Here is a 24,128-nt window from a genome sequence, read left to right on the forward strand (position 1 = left end):
TCCATCACAATCATATACCACAACTTGTGCAGCCATTCCCCAGTTTATGGGTATTCCCTCAATTTTCAATTCTTTGCCCCTGCAAAAAAAAAAGCTGTTGTAAATATTTTTGTACGTATAAGTCTTTTCCCCTTTTATTTAATCTCTTTGGGATAGAGATCTAGTAGTGGTATAGATGGGTCAAAGGGTATGCACAGTTGTATAACCTTTTGGGCATAATTCCAAATTGTTCTCCAGAATGTTTGAATCAGTTCACAACTCTGCATTAGTGTCCCTATTTTTGCATCCCCTCCAGCATTTGTCATTTTCCTTTTCTGTCATGTTAGCCAACTTGATAGGTGTGAAGTTATTTCTCATAGTTGTTTTAATTTGTATTTCGCTAATCCATAGTGCATTTTTTCGTATGACTTTGATTGTAGCTTTGTTTCCTCTGAAAACTGCCTGCTCATATCCCTTGACCATTTGTCATTTGGGGAATGGCTCTTATTTTTTATAAATTTGGTTCAGTTCCCTATATATTTGAGAAAAAAAGGCCTTTATCAGAGAGCAATTAATCTTTTTTTATGGATTGTGAATAAGTGATAAATGGCTTATTCACTCATTCTGTAAAATGCATTGGAAAAAGCAACTCTTGATTTTTACCTTAGAATAAAAAAATTCTTTAAAATGATCAAGCCAGAACAACAAGTATTTATTAAGCCCTTACCACATGTCAAGCATGGTGCTAACCCCTGAGGATGCAGAGCAAGATGGAAATAGTCCCTGCTCTCAAGAAGCTCACATTTTCATGGGAGAGACAATGTGTGAATAACTATAGGATAGAGTAGATCAAACGGGAAGTCACAAACAGCTGGCAAGACTGGAGAAGAAGTTGAGAAGGAATTTAGTCGATAGCTAGGTTGCTGAATCATAATATACATGGAAGGGAGCGAAATAGAGTAGAAGTGTAGTAATGGGCCAGTTTGTGAAGAGCTTAAAATACGTGAATAAATTGTGAAGCGATTTACTATTCCAAATTATTTTAAAGAGAAAAAACCCACTTCTAATTATTTTGCTAATTTTTATTTTTAAAGTTATTTCTTTCATTCTGTATTCCTAGTTATCAAGAATGTAAAACATCCTTACAATTTAAATCGTTTTTGTGAAAACCTAGTTTTTGGTAGTGTTATATTAATTTCATCATTGAGAGAGCCACAAAAAGGAGTTGAAATATTTTGTCCCATGAATGGAGTTAAAGATGCAGATATACATCATTGTTTTTACCATCATCACTCAGATTTACCCAGTAATTCTCTCATGGCAACCCTGTGAATGAGGCAGTGCAAGTATAGTATTATTGATATTTTGTTAATGATCATAGGCCAGTGAGGCCTTTTCTACCTTCCATATCATGAAATTGAAACATTTGAAGTTTCCTCCTTCTTCTTGGGAAATCCAGTTTTCAGTCCACTAATTGTTGTCAGGCTTATTGCCTCAATCACTGATCTTGTCTATACTTGGATTTCCAGGCAGTGTTCACGGATTTGGAGATTCTTGCAGCAATTTTTGCCAGTGCAATACATGATGTGGATCACCCTGGGGTTTCAAACCAGTTCCTGATTAATACAAGTATGTATGGTCAATTTTGGTTCTTTTTTGGAGGGGAGGGAGAAGAAAGGGGGATGCTGTGGTAGAAGCAAGAAAAAGAAGAGTTTGTTTGTAATAGGTATTTTGGAACAATTCTGTGGAAAATGAGAAAATCAAATGTTTTCTGTACCCCTTACATGTGTCCGTGCTTTTTGAGACGTGTGACTAACGCCATTTAATCATTTTTCTTCTTATGTAATTATGTAAATTACCTTCATGCTATACTAGACACATGATGTGAACCCCGAGCTAACAAGAACTGAATTCTAGCACCCCTCTCTAAATAGCAGTTCCTTATTATTTTCCTGGAGTTAGTTATTCACAAGTGGAAAGCCTGGGGGATAGATACAGACATAGGTAGCATAGAACCATGTAGATTTGGAAATTTGTCTCAAATGGAAAATGAAATTAGAGAGAGAATTCATATTAACTTTGTCCTTTATTTTATTCTCTCTGTAGTTTTAACTCTTTCTAGTGTAATTCCAATTTGATATTTTTCTCATGGTGAGATAGAAGCTTCTCTCTTTTCACTGCTTTATTACCAAATAATTTTCTTTTACTAGAGGCAGTCTGTCCTGAGTAGCTCATAACCAGTCTCGGAAATCTAGGCCTTACAATTGGATGGGATCTAAGAGGTCACAAGATGATTATTAGTTTAGAATTGGAAGGAATCTTAAAAATCATTGAACTCAACCCCCTCACTACATACGAGAAAACCTTAGCCCAGACATGTCTTGCCCAGGCTCACAGAAATCCTGCGTGATAAAACCAAGATTCACTCCTGAATCTTCTGAGTCCAAACCCATTTTTCTTTCTCTGATGCCATGTAGGATGTCTATCCCCAGGGGATTTTTCCTGCATGGTATGCAGAAATCCTCTCGCAGGGATTGTTCAAATGACAGAGTTATGAAAAGATGTTCGATCATAGTAGAAGTTATATTCCTATGGTGCTTCAAATTAATATACTGAAATGACGGATTAATTAATCCTACTGAACCAGAGGAGGCTAAAATGCAAAACAGTTTTAAATGATCTGATTCTTATCAGTGAAGTGGAAGGACCTAAATTTGGTATCCCCTGACTTTCATTTCTTTGATTAATTTGTGGATTATAGTCTTCTCATAACCCATATGCACATATTTACAGCATTTTCAGTGCCTAGTGGGAATTTGCCCTTCCTACCAAGCAGTGCAGCCAAATTTAAAGATAGCCTTTCTGCCTTAGCCTTGCTTTGGGAGGGATTAACACACATCCGTGGGATTATTTGGATCTATTTTTATATATCATTTAATAGCCTCCGGGCTACCCTATAGCAAAATGCAATTTAGTGACTCACTCACAAAAAGGAGGATTGGGAATGTCACCAAATTTTTGAGATGTGTTGATAGCAAGTGCATTTCATCAGTCTGGCAAAACAGACTGAAGAGACTGGAGCACAGAACACCATTTACTATTCAGACTATTTAGGAACGGCAGATGTGAATAATCCTTTTGCTGAGAACTCATAAATAACATTTACCATAGGATAATAGCTCAAAGCAACACAAAAGAAAATACATTTATTTGTAAGATACTTTATGGATCTTATGTTGCCTTATTTCACATGTGTGACCAGTGTTAAGCTTTTTTTTTTCTCCTGAGAATCCAGGGCAATTATGGGATGCTATTGATATTTAAATAAGGACGGAAAGAAGGGCCACCATTAGACCAAATCTGAGCAGTCACCTCTGTGAAATGAGTTTTGATCCTTTTTTTTTTTTTATGAAATGTCAGCTTAGAACTGATAGGATCATAGATCTAGAGCCAAAGGAATCAGAGGCCAAATGGGCCAATCTCTTCCATCATGTAATGAGGAAACTGGGGCCCAGTGACCAAAATCACAAAGGGTAGTATGTGGTAGAGGCGTTTTGAACCCAGGTCCTCTAATTCCAAATACGTTGTTCTTTGCATTGTATCCCATTTTATATTTAACTTTGCCTTTTAAGAAGAGTAATGTTTTAAAGATAGTACAAAAATACCACTGTAGCATAAGAGAGATCCCTTGTTGATACTTAAGTTGAATACTTAATAAGAAGTAATCTATAACAGGACTGGAAGAAATATGTAGATATTGAGTGGTCTACAAGTACTGCTCTCTTAGCTTGTTCTAGTTCCCTTGCTTTTGACTGCCGATAGAAATGGCATTTTTAAAAATGAATCACCAAGAGATAAAAGGGATAGCTGGCTATGTTGGGTAACAATGGAGGCCCTATTGGGTTCCCTGTAATTGATGATGTCATAATCCAAATATCAGAATTATGTGGTTGATTTAAATTTACAGTAAACCCTCTTTGTTCACATGTTTCATGTTCATGATTTCCCTTACTCATAAAATTATAGTTGGAATAATTATAGAAAGTAGAGGCAGCAAGATAACCCTGAAAAGAACCCTAAACCAAGAGTGAGGTGGCTTAGTCTCCTGACATAATTCTGACACTAACTAGCTGAGTGACCTTTGGCAAATCACTCAACCTATCTGTGAGTCAATGTCTTCATTGAATGGAATGTAATTTCCTTGAAGGTAGAGACTCTTTCTTACTTTGGTTTTGTAAAGCCACTTACTAAGCACTTGGTGAGTATTTCAGCACTCTTTCTTCATATACTTTACCTTCTGACCTAATTAGGCTACTTTGAAGTGCTTTGAATTTGGTATTTCCTCCATCACTCACCTCCAGATTCCAACTCTCTTGGCCCCTTAGAACTATTAGCTTGCTTCCAAACTTAGTTAGAAGTGCCTTGTTTTCTATATGAAGCCTTTCTTGATCACCCTAGTTGATAGTTTTCTCTCACTTCTCAAACTACCTTGTAGCTAATTATCTGTTTAAATAGTGTATCCCTCAGTAGAATGTTTGCTGTGATGTTTACTGGAACTGGGTTTTCTTTCTGCCTTTCTGTTTCTAGCAGGTGACACAGTATCTTACATGTGTGAATCTATGACTAAGTGCTGAAGGATTTCAAAGGCGACAGGGAATCAAAGACCACAGCATGCAGTTGACCTATCATTAATTTAATCTTTGCTTGGTAATTCAGGATCATTAGTGTGAGATTTGAAGTCCTTTCCAAATGTGAAATTCTGTGATTCTTTAACCATCAAGTCCAACTCATACCTCTTCTCCTCCCACCCAAAGGCCCTCATGCAACATACATAAAACATGTTCAACCAGTTTTTCTTGGAGAATTCAATACTTCATGAATCAGTCAGATCAAACAAGATTAATATTTATGAAGCACTTAATGTGGTGCCTACATAAATGCTCATTCTCTCCCTTTCCACTTTAGAGTAGCACTATTACTATGCAACCTTTCCTTATACTCCTTCCCCCATTTACTTCTTTGTAACTTCTGCCACTTTTCTTAATTCTGTCCTTTCTGATGATTCAGAGGAAGTAGCTTTTTGTGGAGGTTATATATATGTCATATCCTCCTAATCAATTCTCTTCTACAGTTTAAACATGCCGAGTTCTTTCAATCAGTCTTCATATGGTATGCTTTTGAGGTCTTTCACCATCCTAGCTGTCATCCTCCAGACCCTTTCCACTACTCATCCATCTTTTCTTATGTAAAGGCTTGGCCTACATGCTTTCCGTGTGTTAGTCACATGTGCCAGTGTATTTTGGACACTCTCAAACCCCAAACCTTACAACAGTCATTGAGTAGCATTGAACCTTTCTCTCTAGCTAATCATTGTCCTTTCTAAAATATGGTGCATACAACTGAGGCAGAGTTTAGATGTAGACTGACCAGATCAGAGTAGAGCGCTACTAACCACCCTAGTCCAGGTTATCTCCTGGGTCACCTTATTACAATATATTGACTTATATTGAGTTTGAAGTCCATACTGAGATATGTTTTCAGCTGTCAGATCAGTAACTTTCTAGTCATATCCTCCCTATCTTACATGAATTAATGAGAGAATGAATTAAAAAATATTTATTAGGCCCTTAATATTTGCCAGACACTTTCCTTACTGTACTCATGAAGGTGATTTTTTTAAGTGTAAGCTTTACTTTATTCTTAACTAGATTTCATTTTATCAGATTTTGCCCAATGTTCTAGTCTTGCATTATTTTTCTGGCTCTAGACTCCGTCATTATTGGCTATTCTTCCCATCTATGGCTTCTAATTTTACACTCAAGCAGCAATGACTGCTTTTTTGGATTCAGCCAAACTAGTCATCCAGTTCTAAATCCATCTAATTATACTATTGTCTACCCCACATCTCTCTGTCTCATAAGTGGCATGAGTGATTTTGTCAAATGTTTTATTATACCAAAGTAAACTATATTTAACATCATTGGACTCTTATCATACCATTATAGTAACTGTCAAAAAAAAAAGTCATCATCATTCTGACATCACCTGTTCTTGATGAAGCTGAGTTGACTCTTAGTGAACACTACTTGCTTTTCTAAATGTTTATTAACAATACCTTTAATAATATATTCTAGGATTTTTGCCCAGAATCAGAGTCAGACTTATAGTACGCACAATCAATTTGCTTCCTCTTTTTGAAACTCAGGTTACCCTTTTGCCCATGCGGCAGCCTCTCTTATTCTTCACAGCTTTTCTAAGATCGTTGACAGGGTCTCAGAAAACACATTAAGGCTTGGTGACTTGAACTCATAAAGGGCAGCTATCTCTATACTTACTTTGAGTTTCTACTTCCCTGTGAGCCATTTTTGTTCTGTCATTTCCAGTCCAAAGTTTGTTCTCCTTGACAGAGAAAATAGAGGCAAAATAAGAGTCAAACAGCTCTACTTTTTGTCATCTGTGCTCATCATCCCATTGACCCTCAGCAGTAGCACTTTTTCTTGGGGTCTTTGTCTTTTCCCCAATATGTCTTTAAAAAATACCAACAACTCTTTGTGGCCCTTAAGTTTCATGGCAGCCTTCACTCACTGTGAGCAAGCTTCACTGCCTCAGATGCTCTTCTCATAGAACTGAGTCGTGAATCATTATGCCATGGGGATAACGAAGTGATGATCTCAGAGCCCTTTAAGGTGTCTCATTGTTGGACAGCTCTAATTATTATTTATACTGACCTGAAATCTGCTTTTTTGAATGTCCACCCACTGACCCTCTTTCTCCTCCCCGGAGCCATACGGTAGAAAATGTTTACCCCATACAAATCGTCCCAAATTGCCTGTGTTTTTCCTCTCAAAGCACCCACTATGTAGACAGAACATACATGAATTCATATCCTCTCTCAAGGAGCTTAGAATTTAGGTAGGGAAAATAAGACCATATGCAAATAATGATAGTACAGAGCAGTCATGGTAACTCTTTTGCCCTGTTTTTGTGGCTAAGAGAAAGGACAGAGAACTTTCAGCTAGAGGGACTAGGGAAAAACTTATGGGAAGAGGTCGCATCTGATCTTGGCCTTGAAGAATGCATAGGATTTCAACATCCAGAGATTGAAGTTACGTAGGTAGGAAAACATAGATAAAGGGATGGAGATGGCAAGATGCCAGACACCTATGGGGATACTGAGTAGGCCAAGGTTTTTTTTTTTAATTTTTTAAATTTTTTTTTTTTTACAGTTTAAGACATATGAAAGGCAATACCATGAGGTTAAGTGGAAAGATATTTGTGGCCCTTAGAGTGTCAATTATCAAATATTTATTAAGTACCTACTGTGTTCCAGGCGCTGGTGGGGACATGAGAGTGAAACAATCTGACATTTTCTAGAATGTTTTGGGACACTGTGATGGGCTCAGAGCTATGTGTTAGAATATAGACTGGATTAGAAGGCTTATTGGAAAACTGAATCGTTTATATGTTACGGCCTCAAAGGGCATCGGCAGCTTCATTCACACCAATATTTTTCACTATTCAAATGTCAGAAATGAGCATAGTCTGCTAGAAGCCTAATAAGTGGGCTATGAGTATATTATGCTTTTGTGAAATGCATGCTTAAATTTGTTATGTTCTTAAATATTGCAAATATTTAAATTAAATTTTAAAAATAAAAAATAAATTTAATTTTTTAATTAAAAATTAAATATTAAGGAAAATATCAGTGAGGTTTCCCTTTATGGGGTTGAATTACAATTCTCATGGTTTTTCTCAGGGGTTTTGTTTTATATTTAAACAAACTATGGTAATGATATTTTAAAGGGATGTTTAATTTCTTATAGTATGTTTAACTGTGTTGATTTTCCGTGGTTCCTATCTTAACCAGGGGTGTAGAATTTAGATGAACTCAGCAACCAGAAGCAGTGAGCAGGATTGTGTAACAGAAAGCTCTGGGTTAGGAGGCACAGGACCTAGGTTCAAGTCTAAGCCTTGTCAATCATTACCTTTGTGACCTCAGGCAAAGCCTTTGACTTTTCTGGGCCTAAGTTTCCTTCGTCTGTAAAAGGGGAATGCCGGATTGGATGATCTGAGTTCCTTTCCAGTTCTCATTCCTTAAGAAATTAATAATCATAATTCTGAATGATAATAATAATGAACATTTGTACAGCACTAGGTGGCACGATAGATAAGAGCACCAGGCCTGGAATCAGGAAGATTTATCTTCCTGAGTTCAAATCTGGCCTCAGACACTTACTAGCTATGTGATCCTGGGCAAGTCACTTCATCCTGTTTGCCTCAGTTTCCTCATCTGTAAAAGAAGCTGGAGAAGGAAATGATAAATCACTCCAGTATTTTTGGCAATAACAGCCCAAATGGGGTCATGAAGAGTTGGACACAACTGAAGTGACTGAACAATAACACTAATAAAAATTAGTGTGATTGTTTTCAAGTAAGTGTCCTTGCATTATAAAGGAAAAGTTGTTTTCCAGCTCACTTGGGGAAAGAATACAATGGAAAGGCACTAGCACCCAGGCAGAGTGGATAGAGTAGATCTGGCCTCCGAGTCAAGAAGTCCCAGCTCCTACATGTGCCCTGTAACCCTGGCCAGGTCACTTAACCTCCAGATGTCTTGGGCAACCCCAAGGATTGTAAATTGTAGAGAAGGTGATCATGTGGAGTTAGTACAAATTTTTCACCCCAGACTTCCCAGGTCTAAAGAGAAAAAAATGCTGTATTCACTGATAAGTCTTGTTTGTTTTAGTGCCCCTAGCCTCTTCCTATCATCTCAGCTCTGAGCCTACACTAGCTATGGGAAGGGTTTATTTATGCAGGATTTCTTCATGCAGAAGATTCACGTGTCCAGGAGGGCAATCACAGAGGAAGGAATAATGAGGTCATAGAAAGAAAGCTTAATACTAGACTCGCTCTGTGAAGCCCACTAGGGGAAATAGGGTATAGTGGTGCTTTACCATCCCTGTTGTAACCCTTGTAAAAGAACAAGTACAACCAGTGGTTGAAGCTTACACTTTGAACAGTTTCTAAAATAGTGAAGAAAAAAAATCTTAAAACCGACATTGACATCTAAATATCTAAAATAACTATTTGAATTCCTTAATTAGGAGGATGACTAGCCTACAAATTGCATGATTCCTCCATTTTATACAGCTTAAGGTTGTCTCCCCAGTGATCAGGCACAAAACAACTCATTTTCTGTAATCTTGCAAAAAATTAAAAATAACAACAATCGTGTTTTAACACATAGGGCTTATACTACCATAGTGGGTTTTTTTTTTAAGAACTGAAAAAAAGAGCTTAGAGATGATACAGTCCACTCTCCTCTTATAGACAGCAAATTGAAGTTCAAGAGAAGCAAATTGGCTTGCCATGGGCTCCAGGGCTACTCAGCAGGAGAGACAGTACTAACCACCAGGCCTCCTGACCCACAGCCCAGGACTCCTTCCACTACTTTGTATTCTCTCCTCTTTTCTGTTATGTCAATGATAGGTGCAGCCCTAACTTGATTTTCAGTCTGGCATGCTGAGGAAAGGGACAGGCCTAACGCCAAGGCAGATCAGTGTCAGAAAAAAAATTAAAAAATAAGTATACTGGAGATAAGCTACATTTATCTTTTTGCTTCCTGGTTTTCTTCCAGATTCTGAACTTGCCTTGATGTACAATGACTCATCAGTCCTGGAGAACCATCATTTAGCTGTGGGCTTCAAGTTGCTGCAGGAGGAAAATTGTGACATTTTCCAGAATTTGACCAAAAAGCAAAGACAATCATTAAGGAAGATGGTCATTGACATTGTAAGTGATGCTTCCTCCTCTAAATAGACAGAAACAGAAGGGCAGATTATGCTAATGTCTGGGGTCAAACCTTCTACAGTTAGGTGACAATGCAGTTCGTGAAATGCTGGGTAGCAGTCTTTTCCAGACCTCTGCTTGTCCTTTTTTCCCATTGGAGGAGGCTGCCTGGGGCTGCCAGATACTTATTTCTTGTGATGAGTTTTCCACAGTCAGCAGACCTGCCATTGCTTAGAATAAGAATGGCTGATAATTCATCATTCAGATTTTATCCCTCAGTGACATGCCAAGCAAGCCCAGGAAGCCTTATGTGACTCAGTCCTCCTCTTATAATTAGACTGTGATCATTTGGAAACATATATGGGCAATTCATACTTCTAAATTATTAGGCTCTTGAAACTGGAAAGGACCTTACAGGCCATCTCTAGTCCTGCCTCCCAGCCAATACCTGACAAATTGTCATCCACATTCTACATGAATCATTCCAGTTACAGGAGCTTACTACCCTTATAAAGGTAACCTGTTCCTAATAATTATTTATATTATATTGAAATCTGCTTTCTCCAGTGTCCATCCATTGACCCCATGTCTTCTCCCTGGAACTATAAAGAATAGCCCTAATCCCTGTTACATATGACAACCTGTCAGGTATCTGAAGACTGTTAGCATGTCACCCTTAAGTTTCTTCCATAGTCTAAACATGCTTGGTTCTTTCAATTCTTTTTATTCTCCCTTATCATATGGTTTCCAGAGCTCTTATCATTCTGATCCACAGTGTGTCCGATTCTTATTTTTTTTAAGTGTGCCCAGAATTTAATACCCTACTCCAGCAATGCTTTGATCTACACAGATCCCCTATTTGGGCTACTTTCTAGCTATTAATGTAGGCCAGGTAAGATTGGCACATTTTCTTGACTTTCTCGATACACTCTCTTGACTCATGTTGGTGTGGAAGTCTACTAGTACATCCCCTATGACTGATGTCTTTTTCACAAACTGCTGCTAAACTAAGTCCAGTCCATCCTATGATTTTATAGTTTACTTTTTGTTTGAATAGATATATATTTAATATTCATATTATCACCTTAGTTTCCTTTTAGCCCGTCAATAACTCTTTGATCAAATGAGATTAGAAACATATATATGTATATATGTAAATAAATACATATATATTATATGAAATGTTTTACACACAAAGTGCCAAATAAATACTAGCTATTATTATCTCACGCAACACCAGAGGCAGCTGATGACTCAGTGGATAGAGCACTGGACTTGGAGTCAGGAAGACCTGATTTCAAATCTGGTCTCAGATACTTAACTAGCAGTGTGACCCTGGGTAAGTCACTTAACCCTGTTTGCCTCAGTTTGTCATCTGTAAAATGAGCTGGAGAAGGAAAATAGCAAACTACTCCAGTATCTCTATAAGAAAACCCTAAATGGGTCCATGAAGAGTCAGATTTGACTGAAATGACTGAATAACAAAATTATTATTATTTCATTACTAAGTTTGTTACCATTCTATGAATGACTCACATTTACTTTTTTTTTCTGCCCTTGTGTGCTGTAAATCTTCCCTTTCCTGGGCAGAGCCAGATTCATTACAAACTTCACTTAGCCAGAATTTTTTCCTCCATATTCTGATATGAGTGAGGGGCAGATGCCAAGATAAGCCAGTGTCTAGACTTTCAAGTCCACTCAGAGTGGGGGTGGCCTATGTGATGGCTTGTGATTTCAGCATCGTCAGCTCAAGTTGCCAAGCCTAGCACCCAGTTGTCTCAGTGTAGTTATATAGCTTTACATTCCATTAACTTTTTCCTAATGCAATGGATGATAGAAATTACAAACTAAATATGACTATTTCTCATGTACATTATTGCCACTTTTTCCAAAGCAGAAGTGGTTAGCATTGCCTTCTTGAATGGTTCTCTGCAGCAAGGTGAATCTCGCCTTATGTTGTGAGTAATTTCTAATGGTGGCTGCCCCTGTGGTTATCTAGGGCTCCAGAAAACACACAGAAAAGAAAAATTCCCTTCAAAAGAGCATGGTAAAATATTTTCTGTATACTTTTATGTTTAATAGAATATTTTCTTCCCTCTTAAGGTACTTGCAACAGACATGTCTAAACACATGAATCTACTGGCTGACTTGAAAACTATGGTTGAAACCAAGAAAGTTACAAGCTCTGGGGTTCTTCTTCTTGATAATTATTCAGATAGGATTCAGGTAAGATAGCATCTTAGTTATCTCTGTCCATCGATCCTCCTCCTCCTCCTCCTCTCCCTGTTTTGTGGTTCAAAGCAAGATCTGTCTCCAGGATCTTATTCCTGAGAATTAAGGTTATGTTGGAAGTATCTTTTGGATTGACAGCATTTTCCTTTCCTAACCGTATAAACATCTGTGGTCTTAATCCTGCCCATCAACATTTTCTTCCTCAGCGTATCTACAGGCAGGAGAAGTGGGATAAGTCATGTCTATTAATGAAAGTGTGAACACCACACAGACTCATCATAGTTTTGCAATTCCTAAGAAATCTTACACTACATGTATTTTGAAGCTTCACAGTCATTGAATGTGCCAGTGGAGGGAAAAAAACAACAACTTGATTTCCCAGTGTAATCAGGTAGCAGCCGGTGCTGAGCAGAGAATGTGTTTATCTATTTTAGGTCCTACAGAATATGGTGCACTGTGCAGATCTAAGCAATCCAACAAAGCCTCTTCAGCTTTACCGCCAGTGGACAGACAGGATAATGGAGGAGTTCTTCCGCCAGGGAGACCGGGAACGGGAACGGGGAATGGAAATAAGTCCCATGTGTGACAAGCACAATGCCTCAGTAGAAAAGTCACAGGTAATTATCCATTTGAGACATACCATTGAAGGCTGGCAATAGTTGAGGTTGAATCCTTAACATTGGGCTGTTGTCCTCATGTTGGTGCTTCATCTGCAGACCCAAAACATGAACTTTCCTTTTTAATTTCTTTTAGCAAGCTAAGTTTTACATATATTTATTACTCAGTTACCTTATTTTCCTCCTCTGGCTCATGAAGAAAAGAAAAAGGCATTAATCCCGAATACCCTAAACTGCCCAGACCATTGGTTCACTTGGTCTCTCTGCCTCCAGGCTCTCCCCTCTCCAGTCCACCAAAGTGATTTCCCTAAAGTATAGCTCTGACCATGTTCCCACACTCCACCCAGTCATTTCCAGTGGCTGCCTATCACTTCTAGGAGTAAACATAAACATCTCTATTTGGCTTTCACATCTCTTCTCAATCTGCTCCAAATAACCATTTTAGCTTTCTTGCACATTACTCCATGATGCAACAAAACTGGCCTTTTAACAGTTCATCATACATGGTTCTCTTATCTCTGTGCCTCTGTCCCCCATGCCTGGAATGCACTGCCTTCTCACTTCTGCCTCTTAAAATTTTCATTATCCATCAAGACTCTGTTCAAGTGCCTCCTCCTACATAAAAAGCCTCCCTACTCTCCCACTCCCCTATTACCTTCTGTCTTCTTTGTATAGTTATATGTTTCTTTTCCCCAGTAGAATATATGCTTCTTGGGGACAAATCTGTTTCACTTTTTGTCTGGCACGCTGTAGGCTCTGAAAAAGTAATGCTTGTTGATATTACTAAGTATAGAAGAGAATTGGCATTGCTTAGTTATACCTCCTGAAACAGTGGAGCTGAATTTCCTGCTGGTGGTATAGAATATTTGGCAGCACCCACCCATTGTGGAGACAGAGGGGGCTATTGTGGTATAGACTGGAGAGATCTGTGCTACCCTGTGGCAATCTATGAAATACTTACAAGCACACTTGACTTGATTGTTTAGATGAATTTTCTATATGCTAGTCTTCAGCAGGTTAACACAGTGTCTAGAACATAGTAGACACTTCGTAAATGTTTATTGATGGATTGACTGATGCATCAAGTGGCATTGGTACTTCTACTTGCTTGCCTGTGAAATACTCAAATGATGTTCCTTGAACTGGGCTATCATATTTGGTGCATTTAGCTTATTAGGAGGGGGGTAGAAGCCATAATCCACATGATTTTTTTCCCCCTTCTTTCCTCTTGGCTAATTATTTCTGTGTCACATTTTTGAAACAGGTGGGATTCATAGACTACATTGTTCATCCTCTTTGGGAGACGTGGGCAGACCTCGTCCATCCTGACGCCCAGGACATCTTGGATACGTTGGAGGACAATCGTGAATGGTACCAGAGCACAATTCCTCAGAGCCCTTCTCCTGCCCCTGATGATCAGGAGGAAGGCAGGCAAGGGCAGACTGAGAAATTTCAGTTTGAACTGACTTTGGAGGAAGATGGCGAGTCAGATACAGAAAAGGACAGTGGCAGTCCGGTGGAGGAAGACACCAGCTGCAGTGACTCCAAAACTCTTTGTACCCAAGACTCGGAGTCCACTGAAATCCCTCTTGATGAGCAGGTGGAGGAGGAGGCAGTGGGGGAAGAAGAGGAGGAGGAGGGCTCAGCAGAACCTTGTGCAATAGAAAACGAGCATTCCCCTGACACGTAACAAACAGTATGAAGACTTTCACTTTCTCCTTTTTTATTTTAAAGGAAAAAAATAGAAAATGGTTTCCAAAGTGCATGTCACATGCCACAACCATGGTCACACCTCACTGTCATCTGCCAGGACACGTTTGTCGAACAAAACTGAACCTGATTACTCAGCTTGGCACTCAGGAATATTGTAACCAGGATTTTCGCCTCCATGGCATCAGAACAAGGGGGATATATTCATGAAAAGCATTTTAACAAGATCTCAGCTTGGTAGAGCTGATTCAGCAGCTAGGTTACTCTACCATATTTTCATGGGAGTATATAGCTTGTCAGCCAAAGGCTGATATGGTTTGGGGTTCATTTCGTTTTTGTTTATTTTGTTTTGTTTTAAAATTTTTTGGAAATAAGATGGTATTACGTGACATGAAGTTTTGTGAAGTTTTTAGAATACAACCAGAGCAAAGTGAGGTTCTAATGGAGGAAACAAGGCGTGATGAGACACAGCATAAGTCTGTTACCAGGAGGAAGATGAGCCGCAGAAATTGCAAAATTTTCTAATTTCAAGTCTTCCTGTTATATATGACTGAACAGTGTGGCTGAAAGGGCTACACTGACCTCTACATTTTGTATGATATGTAAAACAAGATCTTTTGTAGAGCTTACTTTTATTAATATTAAATGTATTGAGGTATCACCTATTTAAAATAATATGTTCAGAACTTCATCTGCCACTGGTTATTTTTTTCCCCCTAAGGAGTAACTTGCAAGTTTTCAGTACAGATCTGTGCTACACTGGATAAATAATTCTAATTTAATTTTTTTTTTTTGCACCTTAGAGTTCATAGCAGTTGACTGATCTGTAGCAATTCATTGTTTTATATGCCAGTGACTTCCATAAAAAACAAAAATCTGAGTTGTAGTAGACCCTTTTGGTAGAATCCAGTTTACTTTGATTTTCCTTTAATTTTTTCCCAAATGAGCAGAATTGTATCTCCCCTGAGCACTTTCCTTCATAGTATAGAGTGAGCAAACCTTGGTTCTAAAGGCCTTCTTCAGTGAGCTTTCTAATTTTTCTGAAAGCAAACTCTCACAGAAACATTAGTTGGTTGGTTGTGGAGCAAAGCTGGAGATGTGCCTCCTTGGCTGTGTGTTAAACAGGAAATAGAGCCTTTCCTAAGATGCACAAGAAACATGTTTTAAAATGGATGATGCTACATGCTTATGTTCTGTTATAGCCAGCTACCTGTCCTCAGCTGGAGGCTTTGCTGTTGTCTCAGGCTCCTTCCAAACATATTGGAATCTTTGCCCGAGGCAAATAGGAAAGGTCTGTCTGAGCAGGACATTAGAATCACTATGCTTTAGAAAGAGGTTTGTTACGTGTCACATTGTTCAATCTTGTATATTATTTGGAACTCAAAGGGAAGTTGTCAGGTTTCTAGAGAAAGGGGATAGCTAGTTAGTTGGCTAGGGAAATCATTAGGAATTTTAAAAGAAGTGTCCATACATTGGCAGGCCTAACTGAACCAGTACAATTTGGTTTCTGTGACTTTTGCTGAAAATTTAAAGCTGCATCAATTTGAATTGAGAGCTGAGAAAAACTTGTAAAAGATATTTGCTACCTGCCAGATTTCTTAAATCCTTGCTAAATGTAGGAAAGGGCTTCTATCTGGCAACAAATGTTAAAGGCAGAAGAAATGTACCAATTCTTAGTTATACCCCCTGCCAAGGGAAAGGAGTTGGTGATACCACCGGATGAGGTTGGAGGTGGCCTATTTGTCAGGATTAACCCTTGGTGAAGGCAGAGAAAGGGCCCTAGGGTCTCAGAGAAGACGTTAAGGTCCTAGCTTAGAAAATGAGAAAGTGATAGGCATCTCTCCTTGTTGCTTCAGCCCTTGGAAATTTCGCTGAGGTCTGAGAGGTTGATAGTTTGAGGTCCAAGGTGTTTACTGAGTAACCATTACCCCCGGAATGATGTGACTTCAGAAAGAAAAAAAAGCTATAAACTTCCCTTCAAGTTCTGTTTTGAAAGAAGACCTATGAATAGATGGCTAAGAAAGGAGAGGGAAGAACAAAGGAGCCCAGTAATGGGATAAGAAACAAATAAAACAAAATCCAGCAGAACAAGGACCACTATGAGAAGTTAGATCACAGGCCGGAAGCGTAATTCCAATAGCTTATGTGCCGGCTGGGGCTGGAGCAGCATCTCTCTGGTCTCCCTCCAGAGAGCCATCCTGATGTTTACAAAGCTAGTAGAGAGATTTCTCTGAAATTGATTTAATAGCCCCTTAAGTGATTATGCACCCCTCTCCAACTATACCTGGCCCCACAACAACAAACAAAATGAAGATCTCCAATCTTGCTCCCCTTTGATCAATGAATCCACCAATAGCATTTCGTTGTTGTTTTCTGTTTGGGCTTCAGAGTTTGAAAAAAAAAAAAGTCTTTCCTACTTACTGCAGGAAGGACAGGCAGAGCTTCCTGACGATCCTTTCTGTGGTTTCTTCTCTTTCCAGCATGTCCCTTTCATCCCCATAATCTATAGGGCTTTTCCCCCACAGAGTGCCTGTAATTTTAAAGAAGCAATATCAGTACCTAAACAGGGACAGACCTGAAACAATTATATAGCTGCACTAAAGGAAAAAAAAATACTTTTAAAAATGCCCCCATGCTGTGAAAGATAACCACAGATGGACAATCATACCTTTGAAAGGGCCTAACAACATAGAGCCCTAATAGGGATCTAATGCATCGTACAATCCTCTTTATCCCCCCTTCTTGCCAAAGTGTGCTCGAACATCACATGGCTACTTTAGGAGGAAGAAAAATTTCCTTCTATGGGTAGCTTTCCTTTTTTTTTTTTTAAATGCATAAGAAAGGGGAATATTTGGATACTGTATGGGGAAGAAAAGAATCCAAGTTTGCCTAAAACCAGTACATTTTAGCTTGCAAGTTACTTAACACAGTAATGCTGTTTTTATTTTCATTGTTTTCCTGGTGTTATTGTTAAAATTCATGATGAGATAGTATAGTTAGAACAAACGGCAAAGAGAAAAAAAAACTTGAATGAAATGGATTTGATGGAAAGCTTTATGGTAATTTTTGAATGCATTATTTATTTTTTTGTGCCATACATTTTTTTTCTCACCAAATGACCTTACCTGTAATACAGTCTTGTTTGTCTGTTTACAACCATGTATTTATTGTAATGTACATACTGTAATGTTAATTGTAAATTATCAGTTCTTATTAAAACATCCCCCATGACTGGGTGGTGTTGGTATATTTGGAAACTCTTGGTGAGAGAACAAATGGTGTGTATACATACTCCTTGTACATGTTTTTTTTTTCCTCCTGTAACATAGTCTGTGTCACCTTAGAGCTTGTTTATGGAAGATTCAAGGAAAACTATAAAATACATAAAAGTTATATAAATAAATTTTTTAAAAAGCTGCAGGTCTTTGGTCCCAGGGCTGTGCCTTAACTTTAAACAATATTATCTTCTGTTTTGCTGCATTTGAAAGTAAGGTAACAGTGGGGCTAGGGCTGGGCATTCCAACCAGGTTACTTTTAGCTGATTGGATTATGAGCAATAGCTGTTTTTTTTTATATAACCACAACCAACCTTGGAAAGTTTAACCCCTTTTTGAAATACTAGCTTCTATTTGCAATGAAACAGCACTGTGGACACAATTCTTCTATTATGGATCAGCAATGATTTCAATCAGTCCCTTGATTTCATTCCCTTATTTTAAAACACTACAAGATAAACACACTAGATAGCTAACAATAAGAAATTTTCTTGACTTCAAGGGCACATAGGAACATGAATATGAAGTGACATGAGAATCACAAATTATATCTACATATAGCTACTTATTTTTTCATCTTCCAAGAGCTATTATTCTTTAACCACTGTTTCCTCATACAGTAAAGATTATTATTATTATTATTATTATTTAGCCCAGGAATTTTCTCTAGTAAATAGCAGCTAAAACTTGTCCTTTTATGTATATGAATCTGTCTGCTCACAGAGGTTACATAGAATAGAAAGCACAGAGCAAAAAGGACTCCTCTTTCAAACGTGATTCAGTATAGCTGGTATTTTGAAATTTTGGAATTTAACCATTTCTGGTGGCCAACTCCTGAGTGCTGCATGAATTTCCTAGTGTAAGATGTGGGTAGCTCTTCTTCCTCCCGCTGATGCCCAGCCCTTGAAACATGTGACTGTTCAGTGAAAGGAGAGATTCTTTTTCAAGGAAAAACAGAGCCTCCTTTTTTGACACAAACTGTAGATTTTAGCAGCCCTGGCCCAAAGGAATTTGATTACTTTTGTTTTAAACAGTATAAAAGGGACACTAACTACAAAGAAACAAAAAATCCTGGACAGTTTTCATTGTTTTTAATTTGGTTTTTTCCTTTGGGTATGTCTTCAGAGTGGCAACTTGTGTGTGAACATTACAAATGATTCTCCTGTTTCTTAGCCTCTCTTACAGCCCATGGGATAGTACTGTACATCAAATACCTTCATATGAAATTTTTATATGCAATGAAAATAAAAGCATGGGTTGATTCTGCCTAGCTATTTATGACTCTGTCTTTTGCAAATAAAAGATGATTCTGTTTACAGCCATTCCATAAATGTTTTAGGGATTTGGGAAACCTAATAGTAACAATAATAATGATAATAAGCATTTGTATAGTACTTTAAAGTTTGCAAAGCATGTTAAAAAAATTATTTCACTTCAGAACAGCCATGGGAGATAGGTTCTGTTATTATCTTCATTTTCTAGATGAGGAAACTGAGGTAAATGTTAAGTGACTTGCCTAGTGTCAAAAAGCTACTTGGTGTCTAGGGCTAGATTTGAACTCAGGTCTTCCAAATTCATATGTGTATAATTTAGGTTGCCCTAACCCAGTCACATCAAAACCAAATGGTATTGACCATTTGTCTGGTAAGAAAAACAAGATCCCCAAATGAATTTAATTTCATGACAAAATATGGTAGTAGTCTTGCATGGAGGTAAACTGAGAACTGCTATACATCACGACCAGATTTCAAACATATACTTTGTTCATCTGATGACTGAGGAGGCATTTCAGGTGCTTTGGCAGTGCTAGGACCCTGGGCAAGTTTTGAAAGCTACACTTCTTCAGGTTAATATCTGTCCAAAGCTTTGAGCTCCTTCTCTATGGCACATAAGATTGGACTGGATGACCATGTAGGGCTATTGTGGAGAGAATTCCTGTTTAAGTGTAGATTGGACTAGTTCAACTCTGAGGTCCCTTAGGACTATAATTCTTTGTGAAGACCTGTCCCAGACTTGGGGGCCACTTGGAACACTGTCTGCCCAAACTGTTGATGAGCTTCTTATAAGTGCCTAGAATGTGATAATATTTGTCACACTGCCTGGCACCTAGTAGGTACCTAGTACTAGTAGGTACTTAATAAGTGCTCCCCATCTTCCTTTTTACTTCCTATAATGTGCTTGATGCTGGGGATACAAAGATAAAAATGAAACAATCCCTGCCCTCAAAGATCTTACATTCTTCTGGGGAGATATATACATATATAAGCTACTTTTCCAAAGGCTTATTATGGCTATCTAGTCGTTATGAGGGGTCAAAAGTCAGATGAGCTTGTCATCTAAAGGGATATTTGGCTTCAAATTCCTGTTGCTCAAAAATGTTAAAGCTGTAATTGAATGGATTCTGATGTCATGATATAGTGGGAGAAACATAGGCTTGGGAGACAAAGGGAACATGTCCATACGATGAAGGGGTTGCACTAGGTGATTGCTAAAGTCCCTTTCCCTAGTTCTAACATCATATAATTCTATGGCTCATACTGGCCTAGCTCAGTGACATTTTTTTGTGACCTTAGACAAGTTACTTTGTGTCCCCATCTATAAGCATCGATTAGGCACCTACTGTGTTGTAGGAACTGTGGTTAAGTGGTGGGGATAAAAAGACAAAAATCAAATTGTCTTTGCCCTCAAAGAGTTTCCCTATTTGCAGCTATAACATTCCATGGTTTAGGATTTCAGAAGTTTGTGTTTTCATGACTGTAGATCTTCCCTCCTCCAATCCATGCTGATGGCCATCCCTCCACACCTTAATAGATGATTTCTTGAGTCCTTATATTGGAAAAATAATAACCACATTTGCGGGTCTTCCTTCTAATGATAAGTCTTAGAGCTTAGCTAGACATGTTTTCAGACAACAGATACATAAAGGGTGTGTCTGGGTCCATCTTAGAAATCTTTTCAGCTTGGTAGGACCGGGTGGGGCTTATTTTATTGGTCAAACTTAACATTTGAGGTTACCCATAGCATCACAATGGGGCATTGGGTTTTACCTCAAACTTTAACTGACCACCAAATCGATACTTATGTGCCTCAGAGACAACTTCATGGCATTAAATAGATTCATTTATTAAAAGGAACATGAAAATGTGTTCCTTTTTTGTGTTCTTCTCTGTGTTGTGCTCTGAGTGGCTGTTTACCTTGTCTATCCCTAGTTCCAGGTCTACTTCAGGGTTCCTGTGTACATGAATTGTTATTGTACAGTCCTGGGAGGACAAAATATTCTGTTTATTGGCAGAGTTTTGTTTGTTTGTATTCTGGATGAATGGGAGCTTGTTAAATTCATATATATATATATGTATGTGTGTATATATACATATATATGTATGTATATGTGTGTGTATATATATATACACACACACGTGCACATATATGTATATATACATATGTGTATATATTATTTCTTTATGTATAAGTATATATTTATATAATATATATTTATATTATATATATATATATATTTTAATATTAAGCACATGTGTTAGACCCATTCAGCCATTGCCTTTGCCAAATGCTCCTCAATCTTCTCCCTCTGTTTTCATCTGACTGTTAATAGTAGCAATAGCAGTGTGTGACAATGCTAGTTATGGAATGTTTTCATGCCTCCCAGGCTGGCTCCATGTTTTATTTTGTATGAGTACTTCTGATGCAGATCGCAGCCCTCTAAGTTTTAGTAAATAAACTCTTCAGGAGTTACTGGAGCAGAAAAGTTCACCACTCTGCAAGCAAAGCTTGGGTGGAGTCTCTCCACGTCTAGCTAGGATGACAGGCACAGCTGTCACTGGACCCAGGCTCGAAACTTTCGCAGCTTGCTGTAATACCTTCCCTGCTTGTACTCAGCTGGCATGGTCTTGAGGACTCAGTTCGCTTCCATGCCATGATGAGCCATCAGATTAAGACTTTAGAGGAAGGAAGGCAAAAATAAAGGAAAGCCACAAATAATCCCTAAACCAACCCATCTTCAGAGCTGCTACAAGTGGGCAAGAGTACAAATCAACCTCTAAGTCTCTTCATAGGAGTACTAGAAGCAAGCTCTGGTTTAGACCCTTTCACCACAAATACTCATTAGCTATGGATAAAGGACACCTACATATGCAATATCACTACCTACATGATATAGTGTGGTCTTTTTTTTTTGTTTATTTGTTTTAGAGGTAATTGGGGTTAAGTGACTTGCTCAGGGTCATACAGGTAGTAAGTGTCTGAGGTTGGATTTGAACTCAGGTCCTCCTGACTCTAGGACCCATGCTCTATGTACTGCCCCTAGTATGGTCTTTTCTATGGACCCTCAAGCCTTACCTACTCCTTTGTTTCTGAGATTGGTATATGTTCACCCTTAACTGCCTCATGTAGAGAGCCCTTTTATAGTTACACTGTTCTGAAGATTAAGCACATTCCATTCACAGCAACACACATATTCTGGGCAATTCAAGGATAAGGATCATGCCTATGATTTCATTGAAATGGGGAACTCCCCAATGAGGAAATGCCTTCACTAATGTAGCTTAGTACTCTTCTCCACAACTAAAAACTTGTTCTGGTTCACAGAGCCAGTGTGTCTGTGCAAAAGGGGGGATTTTAACCTGCATCTTTCTGGTTCTGAGGCCAGCTTTCTATGTTACAGCAAACAAAGCAGCTGCTAAAACACCCCATTCCCACCTGTGTGTATGTATGCACATGTACTGTTCTTTCAGTTGTATCTATGTGATCTCATGGACATCATCCATATGATTCTCTTGGCGAAGATACTAGAGTAGTTTGCTATTTCCTTCTATGCCCCATTTTACAGATGAAGAACTGAGGCAAATAGGGGTTAAGTGACTTGCCCAGGGTCATACAGCTAGTAAGGCTAGCTGTCTGAGGCTGGATTTGAAGTCAGATTTTCTTGACTCCAGGCCTGGTGCTCTATCCATTAAATCTATATAAAATATAGATTTGTATGTATTTATAATATATGTCTCTGTATACACCCCCCCACACACATATATACACACATATGTCGTCCTTTCAACGTGAAAGTGAAATTATTGTGATTTGATACTTTGCTACCAGCAATCAGAATTATTTTGATTCCCACTTTATAGCTGAAAAAATGAGGCCCGAAGAGGTGGTGATTTGCCTGACATCATATCCTTACTTTGCTTTATTATTAGTGATGATAAGGCCTCTTTTGTCATCTTGTATCCACATCTGCATGGTGGAGACTTACCTCTGGATCTTTAAAAAAGTGTTTGGATATCAGTGCAACACTCAGGAAGTCTATTATTCTCTCAGTCTCATTATATGACTAAAATAGTCATCAGTCCACAAGTATTTATTAAATTCTTCCCACATGTCAGGCCCACTCCATTTTATGATCATTCATGATTTTTATTTGCCATAGTCGACTTATGTCCACCATATGCTTTTCCATTATCCTTTGTATCACCTACAGTTTTGATTCTGTTGAGATCACACTATTCATAATTACTAGGAGACTACTGATTTTAAAAGATGAGCTTTTCTGGACAGCATTTAAAATTCTGAACCATTTCTCAAGTGTTGTCTCTCCTATTCAGTTCTGGATCCAACTTACTGTCCATCAGGACCTGTCCAAATCTACTGATAAAGGAAGGAGGGAAGGAAAGAAGGAAGGAGGGAGGGGAGAAAGAAAAGGAGGGAAGGAGAAAGAGAGAGAAAGAAAAAGTAAATGGAGGGAAAAAAAAGAATACGCATAGTGAAGCAACACAAACTCCCACATTGGTCAAGTCTAAAAATATATGTCTCATTCTGCGTCTTGAGACTATTTCCCTGTTGGAAGGTGAGTAGGTAGCATGCTTCATTATTAGTCCTTTGGAATCGCGTTTGGTCAATGTGTTGATCAGCTAAGTCATTCAAAGTTCTGTGAGATGAAAGGTTTGATTTATATTTATAACAAGATTATAAAAACCAAGCCCTTTATTTTGCAGATGAGGAAATTAAAGCCTGATGGGGTTGTGACCTTGGGGATATGACCTTTCCTTAAGTCACAAGCTAGTAAATAACTGATCCCTGATCCCACCCTCACCAAGTCCCCCTAATTCTAAATCCAGTGCTCTTACCCCTATTCCTTCACACTATTTCCCAGGATAGGATAGGAGAAAGGACAAGAACATCTGAAAAAGAGAAAGGTGGGTCAGGAAAGAGAAGGAAGAAGGTATAAGGTAGCACTGTGATGAGGAGGAGGAGGAGGAGGAGGAGGGACCTTTATTCCAGATAGACATAGCATGCCTGAAAACAAGTCTCTGCATGAATCCTTGCTAGGCACGCACCTCTATCTGGGGAGAAGAAGCTGAAGAAATGGAAATGTGGACATAGACACAGAGGAATAAGTGTGGTCTCTAATTCTCAAGCATATCACCTCTTCAGGATTGTTGACTACCCTTCTGAACCATCAAGAATCACTAAGTTTCAAGGTTGGAGCCAAAGCAACTCTTGGCTGCAGGGCCCTGGTGAC

General features: G+C 38.5%; 1 protein-coding gene across 7 annotated transcripts in view; it reads left to right on the forward strand.

Annotated features, from left to right (window-relative positions):
- LOC110202749 (3',5'-cyclic-AMP phosphodiesterase 4D) overlaps positions 1-18,869 on the forward strand; it is a 686,828-nt gene extending 667,959 nt beyond the window's left edge. For all 7 annotated transcript variants that reach the window (XM_078153183.1, XM_078153182.1, XM_078153184.1 and 4 more), the window contains 5 exons: positions 1,509-1,608; positions 9,614-9,768; positions 11,869-11,991; positions 12,432-12,614; positions 13,879-18,869. In XM_078153183.1, the coding sequence (XP_078009309.1) occupies positions 1,509-1,608; positions 9,614-9,768; positions 11,869-11,991; positions 12,432-12,614; positions 13,879-14,304 (987 nt within the window). In that variant the 3' untranslated portion in view covers positions 14,305-18,869. The remainder of the gene's footprint in view (positions 1-1,508; positions 1,609-9,613; positions 9,769-11,868; positions 11,992-12,431; positions 12,615-13,878) is intronic.
- The last annotated feature ends 5,259 nt before the right edge of the window (positions 18,870-24,128 follow it).

The sequence above is a fragment of the Phascolarctos cinereus genome, unplaced genomic scaffold (genome assembly GCF_003287225.1).
Source record: "Phascolarctos cinereus isolate Bilbo 61053 unplaced genomic scaffold, phaCin_HiC Scaffold_4;HRSCAF=312, whole genome shotgun sequence".
NCBI lineage: Eukaryota > Metazoa > Chordata > Mammalia > Diprotodontia > Phascolarctidae > Phascolarctos > Phascolarctos cinereus.